General features: G+C 46.0%; 1 protein-coding gene across 2 annotated transcripts in view; it reads left to right on the top strand.

Moving 5' to 3' along the window:
* The window catches only part of LOC141051030 (uncharacterized), an 88633-nt gene that overhangs the window by 24745 nt on the left and 45386 nt on the right, over nucleotides 1-18502 (top strand). Inside the window, exons 7-8 of one of the 2 annotated variants that reach the window (XM_073547828.1) lie at nucleotides 16076-17695; nucleotides 17864-17918. In XM_073547828.1, the coding sequence (XP_073403929.1) occupies nucleotides 16076-17695; nucleotides 17864-17918 (1675 nt within the window). Of the gene's footprint in view, nucleotides 1-16075; nucleotides 18078-18502 lie in introns of those variants that run through there. The other variant, XM_073547827.1, reaches the window with a different exon arrangement.

Raw genomic sequence — 18502 nt, 5'->3', positions numbered from 1 at the left:
AGATCCCTATACGCACTCGTAATATCAGAGGGAGGGGAATCTTAATGAGTCATTTGCAGTCCATACATCCATCACCATTCACACAGTAGCAATTAGAGTCTATACTAGTGCATGGCCAAGCGGCCATGCGGACCTTTTATAGCCGTGTGCTTCCGGGACCTTCCAGATCACTGAGATGGACCAATCAGATCACTGAGATGGACCAATCAGATCAGGAGAAGGACCTGAGCACGTGACTCCTGATCTCCAATGGGAGATCGTCTAGTGAGCATGTCCAGTAGCGTGACGAGAGGACTTAGCCTCTGGGGTGGCTTGCTGCAGGACAGCGTGCGCTGCTATTGCTGACCCAGAGGTGGCAGCAACAACCAGTCCTACAGAGCTGGTCTGAGCAGAGTGTCTTGGACGCCGAGATTGCTGTGCAGGCTCCTGAGCGGTCGGTGGAGAATGGGAGACCGCTGGATGCAAGGCTCTGGATTCCCGCTGTGCAGCTGCAGGAACCCAACGCCTAACATTACCCCCCTCCTAGGGCCCCCTCCCCTCTGAGCCTCGGTACGCTCAAACGCCGCTATCAGGAGCGGGGCGTGGATGTTCTCCACTGGCTCCCAGGTCCAGGCCTCAGGACCATGACCCTTCCAGTCCACCAAATAAAACTTTTTGCCACGCACAATCCTACGTCCCACAATGGCGTTGACCTCAAACTCATCCGAGGACAGGTCTGATGTCCCGGCAGATGACTTGGAAAACCGAGCCATGTGAACAGGCTTGAGAAGGGACAAGTGGAAGACGTCAGAGATGGCCAAGTGTGGTGGAAGAGCCAGATGGTAGACCTCTGAGCTGATGCGCTCGAGGACTTTGAAGGGACCAATGTATCATGGAGTGAACTTGGAGGACTCGGCCCGCAGCTTGATATTACGGGTAGAGAGCCACACCAAGTCGCCAGGGGCAAAAGTTGGAGCCGGACGCCGATGTGTGTCAGTGGACGCTCTCATTCTCTCTTTAGAGGCTCGAATAGCATCCTGGGTGCGATCCCAAATGTTGCGAGCCTCCACTGCCCAGTCTGCCACCCTGGAGTCAGTGGAAGACACTGGCATCGGGACGGGGACGCGTGGATGCTGACCGCAATTAAGAAGAAACTGTGTCTGACCAGTTGAATAAGCCACTGCATTATTCAGGGCAAAGTCAGCCTACGGTAGTAAGGATGCCCAGTCATCCTGCCTGGCAGAGACAAAATATCGCAGGTACGTGACCAGAGTTTGATTGGCTCTCTCAACCAACCCGTTCGTCTCGGGGTGATAGGCAGAAGACAAGTTTAGCTCGATACTGAGTAGACTGCAGAACTCCCTCCAAAACCGAGACGCAAATTGGGGACCTCGGTCACTGACTATTTTGTCCGGCATACCGTGCAAGCGAAAAACATGCTTTATGAATAGTGCGGCGAGACCGCGAGCGGAAGGCAGATTCACCATTTTAGAAAAATGATCGGTAACCACCCAGATGACCGTGCTGCCACCGGACTTGGGAATTCTAACCACAAAGTCCATGCTGACCATCTCCCAGGGTCTGTCTGCCACCGGCAAGGGGTACAGCAACCCAGCCGGCCTTTGCCTAAAGGATCTGTTCCGAGCACAAGAGACACATGCTTAATTGTACTCTTTTGTGTCCCGAGCCATGTGCGGCGACCAATAAGACCTTGCCAGGAGTTCTGTGGTCCGCTTAATGCCAAAGTAACCACCCACTCTGGACGCGTGTGTCCACGCGAGGAGGGACAAAGGTCTTGCCCGGCGGAACAGCCTCAAGTGCGACCGGAGCCACGGTCCTCAGGCTCTCCATGGGGACGATTAGCCGAGGTTCAGCCTCCTCTTCCTCCACTGAGACCACCGAGCGAGAGAGAGCATCCGCACGGACGTTTTTCTCTCCAGACAGATAGTGGAAGCGGGAGAAGAAGAGCGACCGCCTAGCATGACGAGAGTTCAAGAGCTGGGCTGCTTGCAAATAGACCAGGTTTTTATGGTCAGTGTACACCTGGAAGGGAAACCGGGCTCCCTGTAGGAGATGTCTCCACTCAGAAAAGGCCAGTTTCATGGCCAGCAACTCCCTGTCCCCGATGGAGTAATTCCTCTCCACCGGTGAGAAGGTCTTTGAGAAAAAGAAGCAGGGATGCTTCCGACCTTGAGCATCCTTCTGGAAAAGGACTGCTCCTGCACCGACGGATGATGCATCCACCTCTAGGATAAAGGGTTTATCCACATCGGGACGGTGGAGGATAGGAGCGCCAGCAAAATGGGACTTAGAGAAGAAAAGGCCATAGAGACCTGCTCTGACCAAACCTTAGGATTGGCTCCTTTCTTGGTGAGAGCGACCAAAGGAGCTAGAAATGGGGAATGAACTGACGATAATAATTAACGAACCCCAAATAGCGCTGTACCGCTTTCAAAGAATGGGGCTCCTGCCAGTCTATTACTGCTTGCAATTTGGCAGGATCCATAGCCAATCCCTGGGCCGAGATGATGTAGCCCAGGAACGGCAAGGACTCCTGCTCAAACTGGCATTTCTCCAGCTTGGCGAAGAGAGAATTCGCCCGCAAACGGTCGAAGGCCTTGCAGACGTCTCTCCGGTGAGAGGTCAAATCTTGAGAAAAGATGAGAATGTCATCCAGATTGACCACCACCGAGGTGGAAAGCATATCACGAAAGATGTCATTTACGAAGTCCTGGAAGACAGCGGGCGCATTACAGAGGCCGAAGGGCATGACCAAATACTCGTAGTGGCCATCCCTGGTATTAAAGGCTGTCTTCCACTCGTCTCCTTCGCGTATGCGGATCAGGTTGTACGCCCCCCCATAGATCCAATTTAGTAAAGATCCGGGCCCCTCGCAACCTGTCAAACAACTCCGAGATCAAAGGAAGAGGGTATTTGTTTTTTTACAGTAATGGCGTTGAGACCTCTGTAGTTAATGCAGGGGCGCAACTCTCCACTCTTCTTCTGCACGAAGAAGAACCCTGCAGCAGCCGGCGACACCGATTTTCTGATAATACCTCTTGCCAGGTTCTCCTGGATATATTGTGACATAGCCTCCGTCTCGGTGAGAGAGAATATACGCGGCCTCTAGGAGGTTCCGCGCCTGGCAATAGGTCTATCGGGCAATCGTATGGACGGTGCCGCGGAAGCGTCTCCGCAGACTTTTTGGAGAAAACGTCCGCATACTGCCGGTAGTGTGTAGGAAGCGCGGAAAGGTCGGCGGGCTCTTCTGTGGAGGCTACTTGGACACTGCCCCTCATGCACCTCCCCTCACAGTCCTTGCTCCAACCCAGTATATTCCCCGAAGACCAATCAATATGAGGGGAATGGTAACAGAGCCAGGGAACTCCGAGAAGCACCTGGTCGATGCCATCTGGCAAAATGAACAGGGACAAGGAATTGTGGTGAGATAGAGAGACCAAGAGGTGCTGTCTGGTGGGTGACCTGAGATGGTAAAGGTGCACCATTAACCACCCTGATAGTCATGGGATATGGCAGTAGCACCAGTGGAATAGCGTGCTTTTGGGCGAAGGACGAAGACATGAAATTTCCTTCTGCCCTAGAGTTCACCGTGACCTCTACCTCCCAGGTGGAAGCACCGCTATCTAACGTCCCTCGGAATACCGATTTGGGAGAAAAGGGTTTCATATCAGATAGACCCCCTCCTATGACCACGGGGCGTGGTCGTTTTTTCGACCGCTGTGGACACGTGTTAGCCGAGTGACCAAACTGCCGGCACTGATAACAGCGTGCGGAGCTTAGCACCGGAGGCGGCTTAGAGCCGGTGTGAGACAGCTCCGTGGGTTCAAGAGGTGCAGAGAAGGCAGGAGCCAACTTAACCCTCTGTCTGGATTGAGCTCGCTCCAACCCGCGCTCAATATAACGGAGATCAATGCGGGTGGAGATAGTAATCAGCTCCTCCAGAGTTACGGGAACCTCCCTGGTAGCTAAAGCATCTTTGACATGCTCTGCCAAACCCCTCCAGAACACAGGGATGAGCGCCTTATCTGGCCACTCCAACTTGGAAGCCAGTGTCCGAAAACGAACGGCGTAGTAGCTGACCGAGAGGGAGCCCTGTGTTAAAGCTAATAGCTGGAGAGAGGTGTCGTGAGTGATCCGTTGTTCCAAAAAGACCTGTTTTAGAGAGGTGAGGAACTGAGCAGCGCTCAGAACCACGGGGTCACCACGCTCCCACAGCGGCGTGGCCCATTCTAACGCCCTGCCCGACAAGAGGGAGACAATAAACCCCACCTTAGCCCGCTCTGTAGGGAATTGCGTGGCCAGTAACTCAAACTGGATAGAGCACTGGCTCACGAAACCCCTGCAGGCGATGCTGTCGCCAGAAAATTTATCGGGCAACGGGAGGCGGGACATTGTTGGCACTGGCGTGGGTGTGGGCACACGCGAGACAGCCTCTGCAACTGCCTGGGCAGCGGCCACTGTAGCATTCGCAGCTGAGGTGGAGCTCTCAATAGCCGCCAAACTGCTCTCCAGCTGCCGAATGTACTGCCGTAGCTGCTGCAGGTCCGCCATTACTAGCCAGACCCTGGCGCTAGTATAATGTTAGGGACGGCAGAACGCACTAAATATTAAATAATAGAAAGTGCGTTCGCCGCCCTGGGTCCACTGTGCAGTAGGTGTTAAAACCGCTGTTAGACAATGGCAGACGCGCTATATGGGCGATATAGCACACGCTATACATGGCTGTCCTAAAGGGTGAACATGTGTACAGGTCTGCTCATTGGTGCCATGTTAGGGGCTGGCAGCGTTACATCGATGATATTTTTCTTTTATGGGATGGTAGCAGGGAAGAGCTGGATGCTTTCCTTCAATTTCTGAATGGAATTTTTCCTGAGCTTTGGTTCACCATGGATTGTTCGCAGGAGAGGATGCAATTTCTGAATACTTCTATATATAAGAAAGATGGGATCCTTCATACGGACCTTTTTGTTAAGAGCACAGACAGGAACAATCTATTGCACTTCTCCAGTGAGCATCCTAGGTGAATGGTGGAGCCCTTACCCTGGAGTCAGTTGTTGAGGGTAAGAAGGGTGGTCTCCTTTGAGACCCAGGTAGACAAACGGTTAGATGAGATGTGCAAAAAAGTTTTGGCTAGAGGATACCTGTCACAGTCCAATTCTTGGATCTCTGTCAGATTCAGGATTCCCTCACTTAAACCTTTTTTTTTTCCTTTCAGGCCTGGGAGCTTAATATGGGTTTTTGCCCCCCGGTGGCCATAGGTGTTATTGCATGTCTGTTGGTTTCCCTGCTGATGTGACCACTCCCTTCGCTATATAAGGTCACATGGTGTATCAGCAGGTGTTGGTGATAGCATTTCCTTTTTGGATTCCAACATGGTGAAGTTGCAGCTGGCACTGAGGTGTTTAACCACTGCTGAAACTGGTGCTGAACTCTGCCTGCCCGGTGTCTGCAGCAGAGATAGATGGTGAAGGTAGCAGCTGGCTCTGAGGTGTCAAGCCACTGCTGAAAGTTAATCTGGTGATGAACTCTGCTACCTGGTGACTGCAGCAGAGAAAGATAAGTGTTTTCCCCTTTTTCTTTCGTGTGTACTAGTGCAGCGGTGGAACCAGTGTCCGCACTATCCAGTTCCATAGCAAGGGATAGGTGCAGGGATAGTGAAGGATTCAGGTATCCTGCCCGGCGACAGGTGAAGAGCCTGTATAGGGAACGTTAGGAGTGTTTAGGGACACTGCCTCAGGGGAATGCAGGAGGTCTCCACGTCCCCGTTCCCTATTGCAGGGCCCACCGTTGTAACTGTGTAACTGTTTCCCCGGTGTTCCCCTTTTGTCTTGTTTCAGTTACCGACCTGCGGGTCGTGTCACACGGGACAGGTACACGTGACAATACCCTAGAGCTGATCTGGTGGAGTTTAAGAGGAGGGCTTTGGAAAAATGTAGGGATGATCTTTTGGTACCTAAAACACCAGTTGTGTCTAGCAAAAGGATACCATTTGTTACATCCTTCAACAACATGTGTAGTAGGGTCTCTGGGATTATCAGGAGACACTGGTTATTTCTGGGGAAGGGTCATGCAAACATTGAAGAGTTTAAATTACCACCACTTTTCTCCTATAGAAGAAACAGAAATTTGAAGGATGAATTGGTTTCCTCTGATATTGGCAGCTCTAAAAAAAAAAAAAAAAAAAAAGTATACAGCCGTCCAAGTCTTGGTAACTTTCCCTGTCTTGGTTGTGCTTGCTGCAACAACATGCTAAAAGGTGGGCACTTTTTTCACCCTCATACGGGTAGGAGGTATGATATCTCCAAACGATATACATGTACTAGCAGTTATGTGGTGTATGTCCTGAGCTGTCCATATGGTCTCTTCTATGTGGGAGAGACCACAATGGAAATGAAGGCAAGAATTGGCAAGCATAAAATCACAATCAGGACAGGGTTGGTGGACCTTCCAGTCCCGAAACATTTCAAGGAGCTGGGACACTCTGTAAACCAATTACGGTTCAGAGTCATTGATGATGTGCCGGTTCTAAGACGGGGAGGTGACAGGGTTGCTCTCTTGAGGAAAAAAAAAATGAAATGGATTTTTGAGTTGGATACCTTGAGGCCTAGGGATATGAATGTTGATTATAATCAGGGTTGCCTATTACAAGGGATTTGTGGGTTGAAGGCTAAGGGATTGTTCTCCTTGTGCGTTTCTCTCGGTATACTGTTTTTAACCCTTTTTTGTGTCTTTATAGCTCCCCTTTAATTGTCTATTGACATATGGACTGATATATATGGTGGGCATATGGGCATTAATATGTGTATTATATCTATTATATGTACTGTACTGCACTGTACGGATGTATGCACCTAGGGGTATCCAATCTGTGCATTGGTTGATATTGTATATAATCTGGGTTACTGGATAACTTTAGGATTACCCAGGGTGCATTATTCCTTAAAAGATGTTTTTGTGATCTATATTGCCTATTTTCCACCTACTATACTGTACCATGGCTGATCCGGATTGCCTGCTAATATGTTGGTGTATTCCCCTTTGATTTTTTTGAACTGTGGGTTTTTTTTCTATGTGTATAATTCTTGTCATTTATGAGGTGTTTGTTACTGTGTGTCGGCTCCTCTTGCATTGAGCTGCTTGTCTCTGATTAGAATATGCTCCGCCCACTGTGTCAGCCCTGTTCCCACTAATGATTCTAAGCTGCAGGAGCCTGTGTCTGGAGAGATGTGGTGTCCAATGACGTCCAGACGCCGGAGCATGCTCAGATGGAAGGAGACTGGATTGGTCCAGAGCCATTTGGAGGAGTGCCTTTTGCCCATGTCAGAATGTAGATGTCATGACAACGGAGGAGCTGCGTGCTGATTGGTGCTGCTATTGTTTACAAACGTTCTCCAAGGTGACATATCTGCAGTCTTATTATCTGTCTGTATATTAGCGATCAGGGTTGATGTATTCTCTGGCGATTTGTTAGCGGTCAGCCTGGAGAAATGTGGGGCTATTTTTAACTGTTGAATGTCTATATGTGTATGGAGGCTTATGTCTAGTTTTCATTGGTGCATGTTAAAGTGAGGGGAGGGGTTTGCACTATATAGTTTGGGTTGAAACACTCCTGTACTGTGCTTGAGAAAGATCTTTGGATCGAAACGTTGCCACAGGAGGCAGAATAAAATGTGAATTCTATTTCACCAACGTTTGAGGTGCTGTCTTTTCTACTATTTTCTAGGAAGGAGGGGTCCATAGTCTCTGGAGGAGACATTGTGAATACCATTCAACCTCCGGATCCGGTACCCGTTTGAAGCGTCCCGAGTGGTGAGTGATTTCCGAGAAAGTACAATACACTAATGTCTGTTCTCTTTCTCTCTCTCTCTCCTCTCTTACCCTCTCCTTTTTTATATATTGGTGGGGTGTAGTGTAGGGGGTTCCTAGAAAAAGTAAGGAGTATCCCCTATGCAGACGCCAAGCAGGAGCTTCCTGGGATAAAAAAAACTGCCAGGATTGTATTGACAAAACAATTGCGGAAGAAACTCCTACATTTTTGGCAAATATAAGATCCCTAATATAATCGGAAGTCCGTAGGTCACTTAATGCATTGCAGACCCCTCTTTCGCATCGCAAGAGGACTTCACATGTTCAGAGCCAGAGGACTCATACCACAGTACTCTGAGAGTAGTTCAGAGGAAGATGTTAGTTTCCCAGTAGAGGCTACGGACAAACTAATAAAAGCTTTCAGATCTAATATGGGATTGGTGGATGAGAACGTCAAGAGGTCGGCCCAGGAACTCATGTTCGGCAGCTTACAGAGAAAGAGGCTTAGAGCCTTCCCCATTAATGAGCAGTTACAAAGCCTCTTTAAGAGGGAATGGGAGAAACCAGACAAGAAGACGCAATCAATTAGTTAATTAAAATGAAAATAATATCCATTTGATGAGGAAGCGTCTTCTTCCTGGGATAAGGCACCTAGATTGGATGTGGCATTATCAAAGGTCTCAAGAAAATCTTCTCTCCCATTTGAGGACTTGGGGTCCCTGAAGGAACCATTGGATTGGAAGACGGACAGTTTTCTTAAAACTGCTTGGGAGTCCTCAGCGGGGTCATTAAGGCCAGCCATTATGGCCAATTGTGTGGCTAGATCTCTGAAGGTTTGGCTAGACAATTTAGAGGATCAGCTGGAACAGCGAGTCTCCAGAGAGACCATCTTAGAGGATGTTCCTACCATCAAAGCAGCAGCAGTGTTTTTAGCGGACACCTCAGCAGATTCGGCAAGCTTGGCGGCTAAATCAGCGGCACTGGCTAATCCAGGACGTCGCGCAGTGTGGCTTAACCCCTTTCTGACATCTGACGTACTATCCCGTCCAGGTGCCCTGGGCCCGTATGTCCATGGACGGGATAATACGTCATAGCGATCAGCTGCGCTCTCGGGGGGGGGGGGGGGGAGCTGATGTGGCCGGGTGTCAGCTGATTTTCACAGCTGACACCCGGCATTATGTGCCCCGGCACATTAACCCCTGGCACACTGCGATCAAACATGATCGCAGTGTACCGGGGGCATAAGGAAGAATCACGCAGGGAAGGGGGTTCCCTGCGTGCTTCCCTGAGCCCCTTGGAACAACGCAATGTGCCTGCGTTCTGAGGGCCTCCTCCCTGCAGGTCCCCGGATCCAAGATGGCCATGGGGGCCTTTCCAGGGAGGCGGCTTTCTCAGTGCCTGCTGAGAACAGGCGCTGAGAGCCTCCTGCACTGCCTGTCAGAACGCTGATCTGACACAGTGCTATGCAAAGTGTCAGATCAGCCATCTGACACAATATAGTGATGTCCCACACTGGGACAAGGTAATACAGTAGAAAAAAAGTGTAAAAATAATTTTTTAAAAATTCCTAAATGAATAAAAAAAAAAATCCCTAATAAATTATTTTTTTGTAAATAATAGAAAAAAACAATAAAAGCATCCGTAGCGACCCACCTTATAAAACTGTCCCACTAGTTAACCCCTTTAGTGAACCCCTAGAGGGGTTAACTAGTACTGAGGACAAATTGCACAATAACTTCTGGGGTCCTGTTTCCCTTGGGAAAATAAAAATTGGGGGTGAAAAGATCATTTTTGGCAAACCCTCCAGAGACACCAGTAAGTCCTCCCAATGATTTCTTCTCCCAGGTAGGAGGGAGGCTTTCTCACTTCCTCCTGGCCTGGGAAGGAATTTCATCCAGTGCCTGGATTCGACAGATTGTAAGGTCAGGCCTAAAGTTGAATTTCCGCAGTCTGCCGCCTCAGAGATGCATACAAACCCCGGTACAGCCCTCTCAAGAGAAACAACGGGGCCTGGAAGAGGAGGTAATATCACTGTTAGAGAAACATGTACTGGAAGAGGTTCCTGTGGAGGAAAAGAAGAGGAGGATTTTATTCCCCCCTATTTCTGATTGAAAAAAAAACCGGACTACTCTTGGGGAACCATTATAAACCTTAAAGGTCTCAACAGCTATCTGATAGTTCTTTCATTCAAAATGGAGACCATAAGATAAGCAGTAAAACTCCTCTTCCCACAGTGTTATATGGCGGTCCTAGACCTCAAGGATGCATACTACCACGTCCCTATCCACAAGCAGGATAAGTTCCTCAGGATAGCAGTGGGAAAAAAGATCTCAAATAGCCCATTTGCAGTACAGAGCTCTCCCCTTCGGGTTAGCAATAGCCCCTCGGCTGATTTTGGAAGTCACAGCCCATCTTCAGGAAAAGGACATTCTAATAATACTGTATCTGGATGACTTCCTGATTGTGGGGAGAAGCTTTCTTCATTGTCAGGAACAAGTCGGGATAGCCATAGAGACCTTACAGAAGCTGGGATGGCAGCTAAATTTACAAATGTCCAGACTGAAACCAGCAACAGTACAGGTCTTCTTGGGGCTAGTAATAGACTCAGTGTCACAGGAGTGCCGGTTCCCAAAGGAAAATGAGGAAAAGCTCAAGCAGTTTGTCTTGTCAATAAAGAAGCCAGAAATGACACTCAGGAAAGCAGTGTCACTGTTGGGGTCTCTAACCGCCTGTATACCAGCAGTGAAATGGGCTCAGCTCCACACAAGAGAACTGCAGTGGTGTGTGCTACAGGGTCACGTAGAAAACTAACCCTCCCAGACACAGTAGTCTGGTAACTCGGTGGCTACAGATCGAATCAGCTCCAAGAGCAGTTCCCTGGGTATACAGGGCATCCAGAATAGTCACAACGGATGCCAGTCCCTGGGTGTGGGGAGCCGACCTAGACACCCTGTGTCTCCAGAGTCCCTGGTCTGAAGAGGAAAGGGGTCTATAATCGAACAAATGGGAACTTCTGATTATAGAAAGGACACTGAACGGGCTACTACGCAGCTACAAAAGCAGCATGTTAGAATCCTGTCAGACAATCAAGCGGCGGTAGCCTACATAAATCACCAAGGAGGCACTCGATCTCAGCCGCTAATGGGAATAACACAGAGAATCTTATGTCTAGCAGAACATCATTTCCTCTCATTATCGGCCCTGCATAACCAAGGAGTAGACAACCTGAAAGCAGACTTCCTAAGTCGCAGTCTGTTAAAACAGGGAGAATGGTCCCTGAAAAGATCAGTATTCAGTCAGATTGTGGACATGTTGGTTTGGCCCAAGGTAGATCTCTTTGCTTTAAGGAGCAGGAGAATCCAGAAATGTTGTTCCTTAAGCCCAGTGGACAATCCATATGCAGTAGAAGCCTTCAGGATAGAGTGGACACCAGGACTCCTATATGCCTTCCCTCCGATATGCCTAATACCGGCGGTCTTGAGAAAGATCAGAGAAGACAGAGTCAGAGTAATTTTGATATCCCAATTTTGGCCCAAGAGACCATGGTTTTACTGGCTAAGGACAATATCTGACGGATCCGTGGGTCCTCCCAGAGGACCAAGACCTTGTGACACAGGGACCCTTCCTTCATCCTCAAATGTCCAGGCTGCATTTAACAGCCTGGAATTTGAAAGGTCACTTCTAGAGGGGAAAGGCTTCTCAGCAGGGTTAGTTTCTACACTGCTTAGTAGCATAAAGCCGATAACCACGAGACTTTATGGGAGAGTGGAAGAAATTTTTATCCTTCTATGGGCCAGTACAGGAGGGGGAGGTCCCGGTAGTGGCTATACTATAGTTTCTGCAGAAGGGCTAGAGCTGGGATTGGCAGTCAGCACCCTTAAAGTGCAAGTTTAAGCTCTGGCTGCCTTATTCAACTGTGACCTGGCAAATGATAGATGGGTGGCCAGGTTCATGAGAGCCTGTAGTAGAGCAAACTCTGTCCCATCTCCTATACCTCCTCCTTGGGATCTAAATCTGGTTTTGTCAGCCTTAGCAGAGAGTCCCTTTGAGCCTTTACACTCTGTTTCAGAAAGGGTAATTTCGTTAAAAACAGCCTTACTAGTGGCAATTACTTCAGCCCTTAGAGTAGGTGACTTAGGCCGGTTTCACACTAGCGCATTTTCAACGCGCGCACGGCCGGGGGTAGCTCCGCCCCCGATCCGGCTCTCTGCCCGGCGTGCCCGCCCCTTCCTTGTAGCGCCGCCTCCTAGCGGACAGCGGCGCCTGCGATCGGCGCACCCTATCTTTAGCATAGGGTGCGCCGATCGTGCGCAGGCCGTGCGCTAGTTGCGCTTTGACCTGCGCTGCGCACTTTTGACGGTGCGCCGTGCGCGCCAAAATCAAACTTTTCGGATTTTGGCGCGCACGGCGCACCGTCAAAAGTGCGCAGCGCAGGTCAAAGCGCAACTAGCGCACGGCCTGCGCACGATCGGCGCACCCTATGCTAAAGATAGGGTGCGCCGATCGCAGGCGCCGCTGTCCGCTAGGAGGCGGCGCTACAAGGAAGGGGCGGGCACGCCGGGCAGAGAGCCGGATCGGGGGCGGAGCTACCCCCGGCCGTGCGCGCGTTGAAAATGCGCTAGTGTGAAACCGGCCTTACAAGCTTTATCAGCAGACCCTCCCTATACTCAGGCCATGGACGATAGAATAGTGTTGAGGTTGGACCCAGCTTAGCTTCCTAAAGTGGTTTCAAGGTTCCATAGGGCTCAAGAAGTGATCCTACCATCTTCCTGTCCTAACCCGAGAAACCAGAAGGACAGGCTTCATTGCCTGGATGTTAGGAGATGTCTCCTACATTTTTTTGAGGAAACGGAGCCCTGGAGGAAGCAAAGGGCCATGTTTGTCTCTTTCCAGAGGTCAAGGAAGGGCCTTAGAGTGTCCAAACAGACTATAGCTAGATGGGTGAGAGAGGCCATTAAGCTAGCTTATGATAGTGCAGGCAGAGCTATTCCTGAAGGTCTGGATGCCCATTTCACGAGAACCATGGTGACATCCTGGGCGGAGAGAGCAGATGCTTCCATCGACATCTACTTTCTTCAGACACTATAGGTTATATCTGTCTGCTTCCTCTGACTCCACATTCAGGAGATGGTTGTTACAAGCTGTGATCCCTCCCTGAAAAATTATCCAGGTCATTTTGAGTTCATAGATACCAGACATATATAGGTTATTTTTTAATTAGGTGGTTAAAAAAAAAGTCGCCATTTTTTTGTGATCTGTGGCTGGGAGAGGGCTTATTTTTGTGCGCTGATCTGTCGGTTTTATTGATACTATTTTGGTGTAGATACGATCTTTTGATTGCCCGTAATTGCATTTTAATGCAATGTTGCGGAGACAAAAAAACATAATTCTGCCATTTTGATTTTTTTTCCCTTTACGCCATTTACTGATCGGATCAATTCTTTTTGTATATTGATCGGGCGATTCTGAATGTGGCGATACCAAATATTTGTCTTTTTTTATTGTTTTATTTTGAATGGGACGACTTTAAACTTTTTATACTTTTTTTAAATATTTTTCAAAACATTCTTTTTTACTGGCTTCAATAGTCTCCACGGGAGACTACATGCTGCGATCGGCTAACAGAAAAATAAAAAAAAAACATACCATAAGGATACAGCCTTTCCAAAACCTGTTCAATAACAAATGCACTAGCAGGATGCAGCAGGCCCCCACTGATAAAGGCAGGGGAAGCACAGGTGCAAACTACTGATAAAAACAGCCCACTCACACACCTGCCAGATTATGGAGGGGTTGGCTGCCTAGTAGAAAAAAATGCACACAAATAAGGCTTGTGTAGAACGTCAGTCACACAGGTATGTTCGATGCAAAGTGTCCGGCTTACAGCCTATTGATGAAGCCCATAATAGGCAGGCGGGCTGCCCAGCACTATATACCGTACATCTCTGGGAAAAATTAAGAGACCACTGCAAAATTTTCAGTTTGTCTGATTTTTCTCTTTATAGGTATATTTTTGAGTAAAATGCTTTTTTATTCTATTAACTACTGACAATGTCTTTGAATTTCCAAGCACAAAATTTTGTATTTATTTTCAGAAAATGAGAAATGGTCAAAATAACAAAAAAATGCAGTGCTTGCAGACCTCAAATAATGCTAAGAAAACAAGTTCATAATCATTTAGAAACAATACTAATGTTTTAACTCAGGAAGAGTTCAGAAATCAATATTTTGTGGAATAACCATGATTTTTAATCACAGTTTTCATGCGTCTTGGCATGCTTTCCACCAGTCTTTCACACTACTTTTGGGTGACCTTATGCCACTCCTGGTACAAAAATTTAAGCAGTTCTTCTTTGTTTGATGGCTTGTGACTATCCATTTTCCTCTTGATTACATTCCAGAGGTTTTCAATGTGGTTCAGGGATTTGATGTGGTAATCCTTCATCCACACATTGATTGAACTAGCTGTGTGGCATGGCGCATTGTCCTGCTGGAATAAACAGTCCTCAGAGTTGGGGAACATTGCCTGAGCAGAAGGAATCAGCTGTTTTTCCACGATAACCTTGTACACGGCTTGATTCCTACGTCCTTCGCAAAGATTAACCAGCCCAATTCCAGCCTTGCTGAAGCATCCCCAGATCATCACCGATCCTCCACCAAATTTCACAGTGGGTGCAAGACACTGTAGCTTGTACGCTTCTCCAGGTCTAAGTCTAGGTCTCCGACCAGGTGTCGGGCAAAGCTGAAAATTAGACTCGTCAGAGAAGATTACCTTACTCCAGTCCTCTATGGTCCAATCCTTATGGTATTTTGCAATCTTCAGCCTGGCTCTCCTTTGTTTCTCATTAATGGAAGGCTTTTTTCTAGCGTTACATGACTTGAGCCCTGGATCTCGGAGCCTGTTACGAACTGTTCTTGAAGTGCATTTCACCCCAGCTGCCATTTGCCATTCCTTTTGTATGTCACTTGATGTCAACCTGCAGTTGCTGAGTGACATTCTAATAAGATGACGGTCATCTCAGTTAGTGGAGTGTCGTTTTCGCCCTCTGACGGTCTGTAGCTTTGTTGTCCCCAGTGTATGCTGCTTGTCCTTGTTGTCATGGACTGCCATCTTAGAAATTTTGAGGATGGAGGCAACATGATGCTCACTATATCCCTCTGCTAGTAAAGCCAGAATTAAGCCGCCCTTTTCCTCACTCAAGACTTTTCTTTTCAACTGCTTTGGCATGGTTAAAAGTATTTTTTTTCATTCCTATTACTTTTTGGAGTATTGCCATCCAGCTTGACCTATTGCAAGAGCATTGTGAACACCACAGTAGGGTTTTGTATACTTTCCTTCGTTAAATAAGATTTGGTTCAGGTGATCTCCTAATCAGAAGCACATTAAGTAGAATGAGGTGTACTCTGGTTGCAATTCAACTGACACCGGAATAGGATGGATGTCAGACATGTAGAGAAGCTGATTTTTATAAAACTGTGCAGTGGTCTCTTAATTTTTGCCACAGCTGTATATGCACCCCACAGGGACAGACACCCTAATACAACAAAAAGGGGCCTATCTGCATCCTGCCAAAAATAAGTGCAATAAAAGATGAAAAAAATAAACGCATATGATACATTATTTGAGGTATTAGTTAATATTTTGGCCAAAATAGGTAAGTTTGCAACCCAAAGTCAAGGGTCCTCATGCTTGCGAATCCTAACACTAATGCTGCGATCGCCTGTGCTACACATAGCAGGGCTTCAACCCTGCTATGTGTAGCTAAAATGCTCATCTTCTATGTGTGCTGGCTGCACTGAATCTTGAAACAATCCTGGTTTCAGCAAAGAATCAGAAATCAGAGCTGAAAAGCATGGTGGCCTAACATCATGATGTACCTAAGTCCTTACTCTACGATCTAAGGTTGGATAGTGATTTGTTTTGTGATTATATCTCACACTTCTTAGAAAACTTCACCATACAGGTCATTTCATTTCTGAATCAAATCTCTAACAGACATCTCTGGTCGGTTTTCTTCCTGGTGAACAAAATAATTGGAAACTCAATAGCTTCTGTTCATATACGTTAGATGACTAGTTCGTCCTGCCCATATTGCTGAGTTCAGGGCATTTTCGTCCAATGTAGTTGGGGGCCTTAATTCAGGTATTAATAGGAAATTTACTAATTTTTGTTGCAGTCTATATTGAAATTTTAATTTAGAAGTGTTATTTAACAAATTATAATTTTTTGAGTCCTAGAATTTAAAAAAGTAATTTTTTTTCTTTGCAGAAGACTATACTAGAACCTCAGATGGACATCTGATATCTTCAGATTTTATAATAGATGATAGTGGTATGATAGAAGATGTGCATGAAATTAATTTATTCATTCCAGCTATACCTTCAACCCTTCAAAGCAAAGATTTGTCATCTGATTATTTTCAACAAGTCCTGTCTACGAATTTATTACATACTGTTAAACAAAATAATCATCACGAAAGGAGTATTGAACATCAAAAAATGTACAAAGAAGAGAGTCCATTTTCATGTTCAGAATGTAGTAAAAGTTTTAACCAGCATTCAGATCTTGTTAGACATCAGAGAATTCACACAGGAGAGAAGCCATTTTCATGTTCGGAATGTGGAAAATGTTTTACAATTAAATCAAACCTTAGTAAACATGAGAGATGTCACACAGGGGAAAAGCCATTTTCATGTCCAGAATGTGGAAAATGTTTTGGCCGCAAATCAAATCTTATTGCACATCAAAAAATTCACTCTGGGGAGAAGCTATTTTCATGTTCTGAATGTGGCAGATGTTTTGCAATTAAATCAAATCTTACAAAACATGAGAGAATTCACACAGGGGAGAGGCCATTTCCATGTTCAGAATGTAGTAAATGTTTTATCCAGCATTCAGATCTTGTTAGGCATCAGAGAATTCACACAGGAGAGAAGCCATTTACATGTTCGGAATGTGGGAAATGTTTTCAAGAGAATACATGTCTTGTCCGACATCTGAGAAGACATACAGGGGTGAAGCCTTTTTCATGTTTAGAGTGTGGAAAATCTTTTACCGATAAATCAAGACTCAATGAACATAAGAAAAATCACACAGAGGAGAAGACCTTTTCATGTTCAGAATGTGGAAAATGTTTTGGCCAGAAATCACAACTTCTTACGCATCAGAGAATTCACACAGGAGAAAAGCCATTTTCATGTTCAGAATGTGGAAAATGTTTTACCGATAAATCAAAGCTTGGTAAACATGAAAAAATTCACACAGGAGAGAAACCATTTTCATGTTCAGAATGTGGGAAATGCTTTGGCCACAAATCAGATATTATTGTGCATCAGAAAATTCACACAGGGGAAAAGCCATTTTCATGTTCAGAATGTGGCAGACGTTTTACAATTAAATCAAATCTTGTGAGACATGAGAGAGTTCACACCGGGGAGAGGCCATTTCCATGTTCAGAATGTAGTCAATGTTTTAGCCACCATTCATCTCTTCTCAGGCATCAGAGAATTCACAAAGGAGTGAAGCCATTTTCATGTTCGGAATGTGGAAAGTGTTTTACAGATAAATCAAATCTTGATAAACATGAGAGAAACCACACAGGGGAGAAGCCATTTTCATGTTTAGAATGTGGAAAAAGTTTTGTCCACAAATCAGATATTATTATGCATCAGAAAACTCACACAGGGGAAAAGTCATTTTCATGCTCAGAATGTAAAAAATGTTTTACAATTAAATCAAACCTTCGTAAACATGAGAGAAGTCACACAGGGGAAAAGCCATTTTCATGTTCAGAATGTGGGAAATGTTTTTACCAGAATGCTTACCTTGTCCGACATCAGAGAAGACATACAGGGGTGAAGCCTTTTTCATGTTCGGAATGTGGAAAATGTTTTACCGAAAATTCGAGTCTCAGTAAACATAAGAGAAGTCACATAGAGGAGAAGCCATTTTCATGTTCAGAATGTGGTAAGTGTTTTAGCCACAAATCAAATCTTACTACACATCAGAAAATACACTCAGAGGAGAAGCCATTTTCATGTTTAGAATGTGGAAAAGCTTTCAATTGGAAATCATATCTTGTCAATCATCAAAAAACTCATACAAAAGAGAAGTAGTTTTCCTGTTCACATTGTGGGAAATGTTTTAAACGGAATCTTCTTTTGTTTCTCATTAGAGAATTTGCATAACGGCAAAGTAATTTTAATCTTCTGAACGTAGGAAACATTTTAGTGTAAATCCACTTTTCTATTCTTAAACATCAAATAACTCACCGATTGAAGAGTCATTTTCATGTTCAGATTGCGGTAAAAAAAAAGTGTTGTTGAGAAACCAATTCTTATCGGCAACGCAATCAAAAACCTCAAACAGGAGAGAAAACATTTTCATGCTCCAAGTAAATATTCACAGAAGTCAGTTTTTAAAAAAAAAGAAACAAGATTCACAGGGAAAAAAAACCCACTGTGCAACAACTCTCTAAACAGTGTCTCATAGCCATCGCTGCTGGCCAGACTGCACTGTCATCCAAAATGTATCTGTACTCTCCACACCCATACATTAAGTCTTGATCGCAATAAAAGTCATATTGCTAAGTGGGGAAATGTGATTTGAATATTTGTGAAATGATTTCTTTACGCAGTTGTCTTTTTATATTTTACTAGATGGTGACCCGATTTTATCGCATCGGGTATTCTAGAG

Source organism: Dendrobates tinctorius, unplaced genomic scaffold, assembly GCF_039654945.1.
Source record: "Dendrobates tinctorius isolate UK_male_01 unplaced genomic scaffold, ASM3965494v1 ptg000155l, whole genome shotgun sequence".
NCBI lineage: Eukaryota > Metazoa > Chordata > Amphibia > Anura > Dendrobatidae > Dendrobates > Dendrobates tinctorius.
This window is presented reverse-complemented; position numbering and strand designations above follow the sequence as displayed.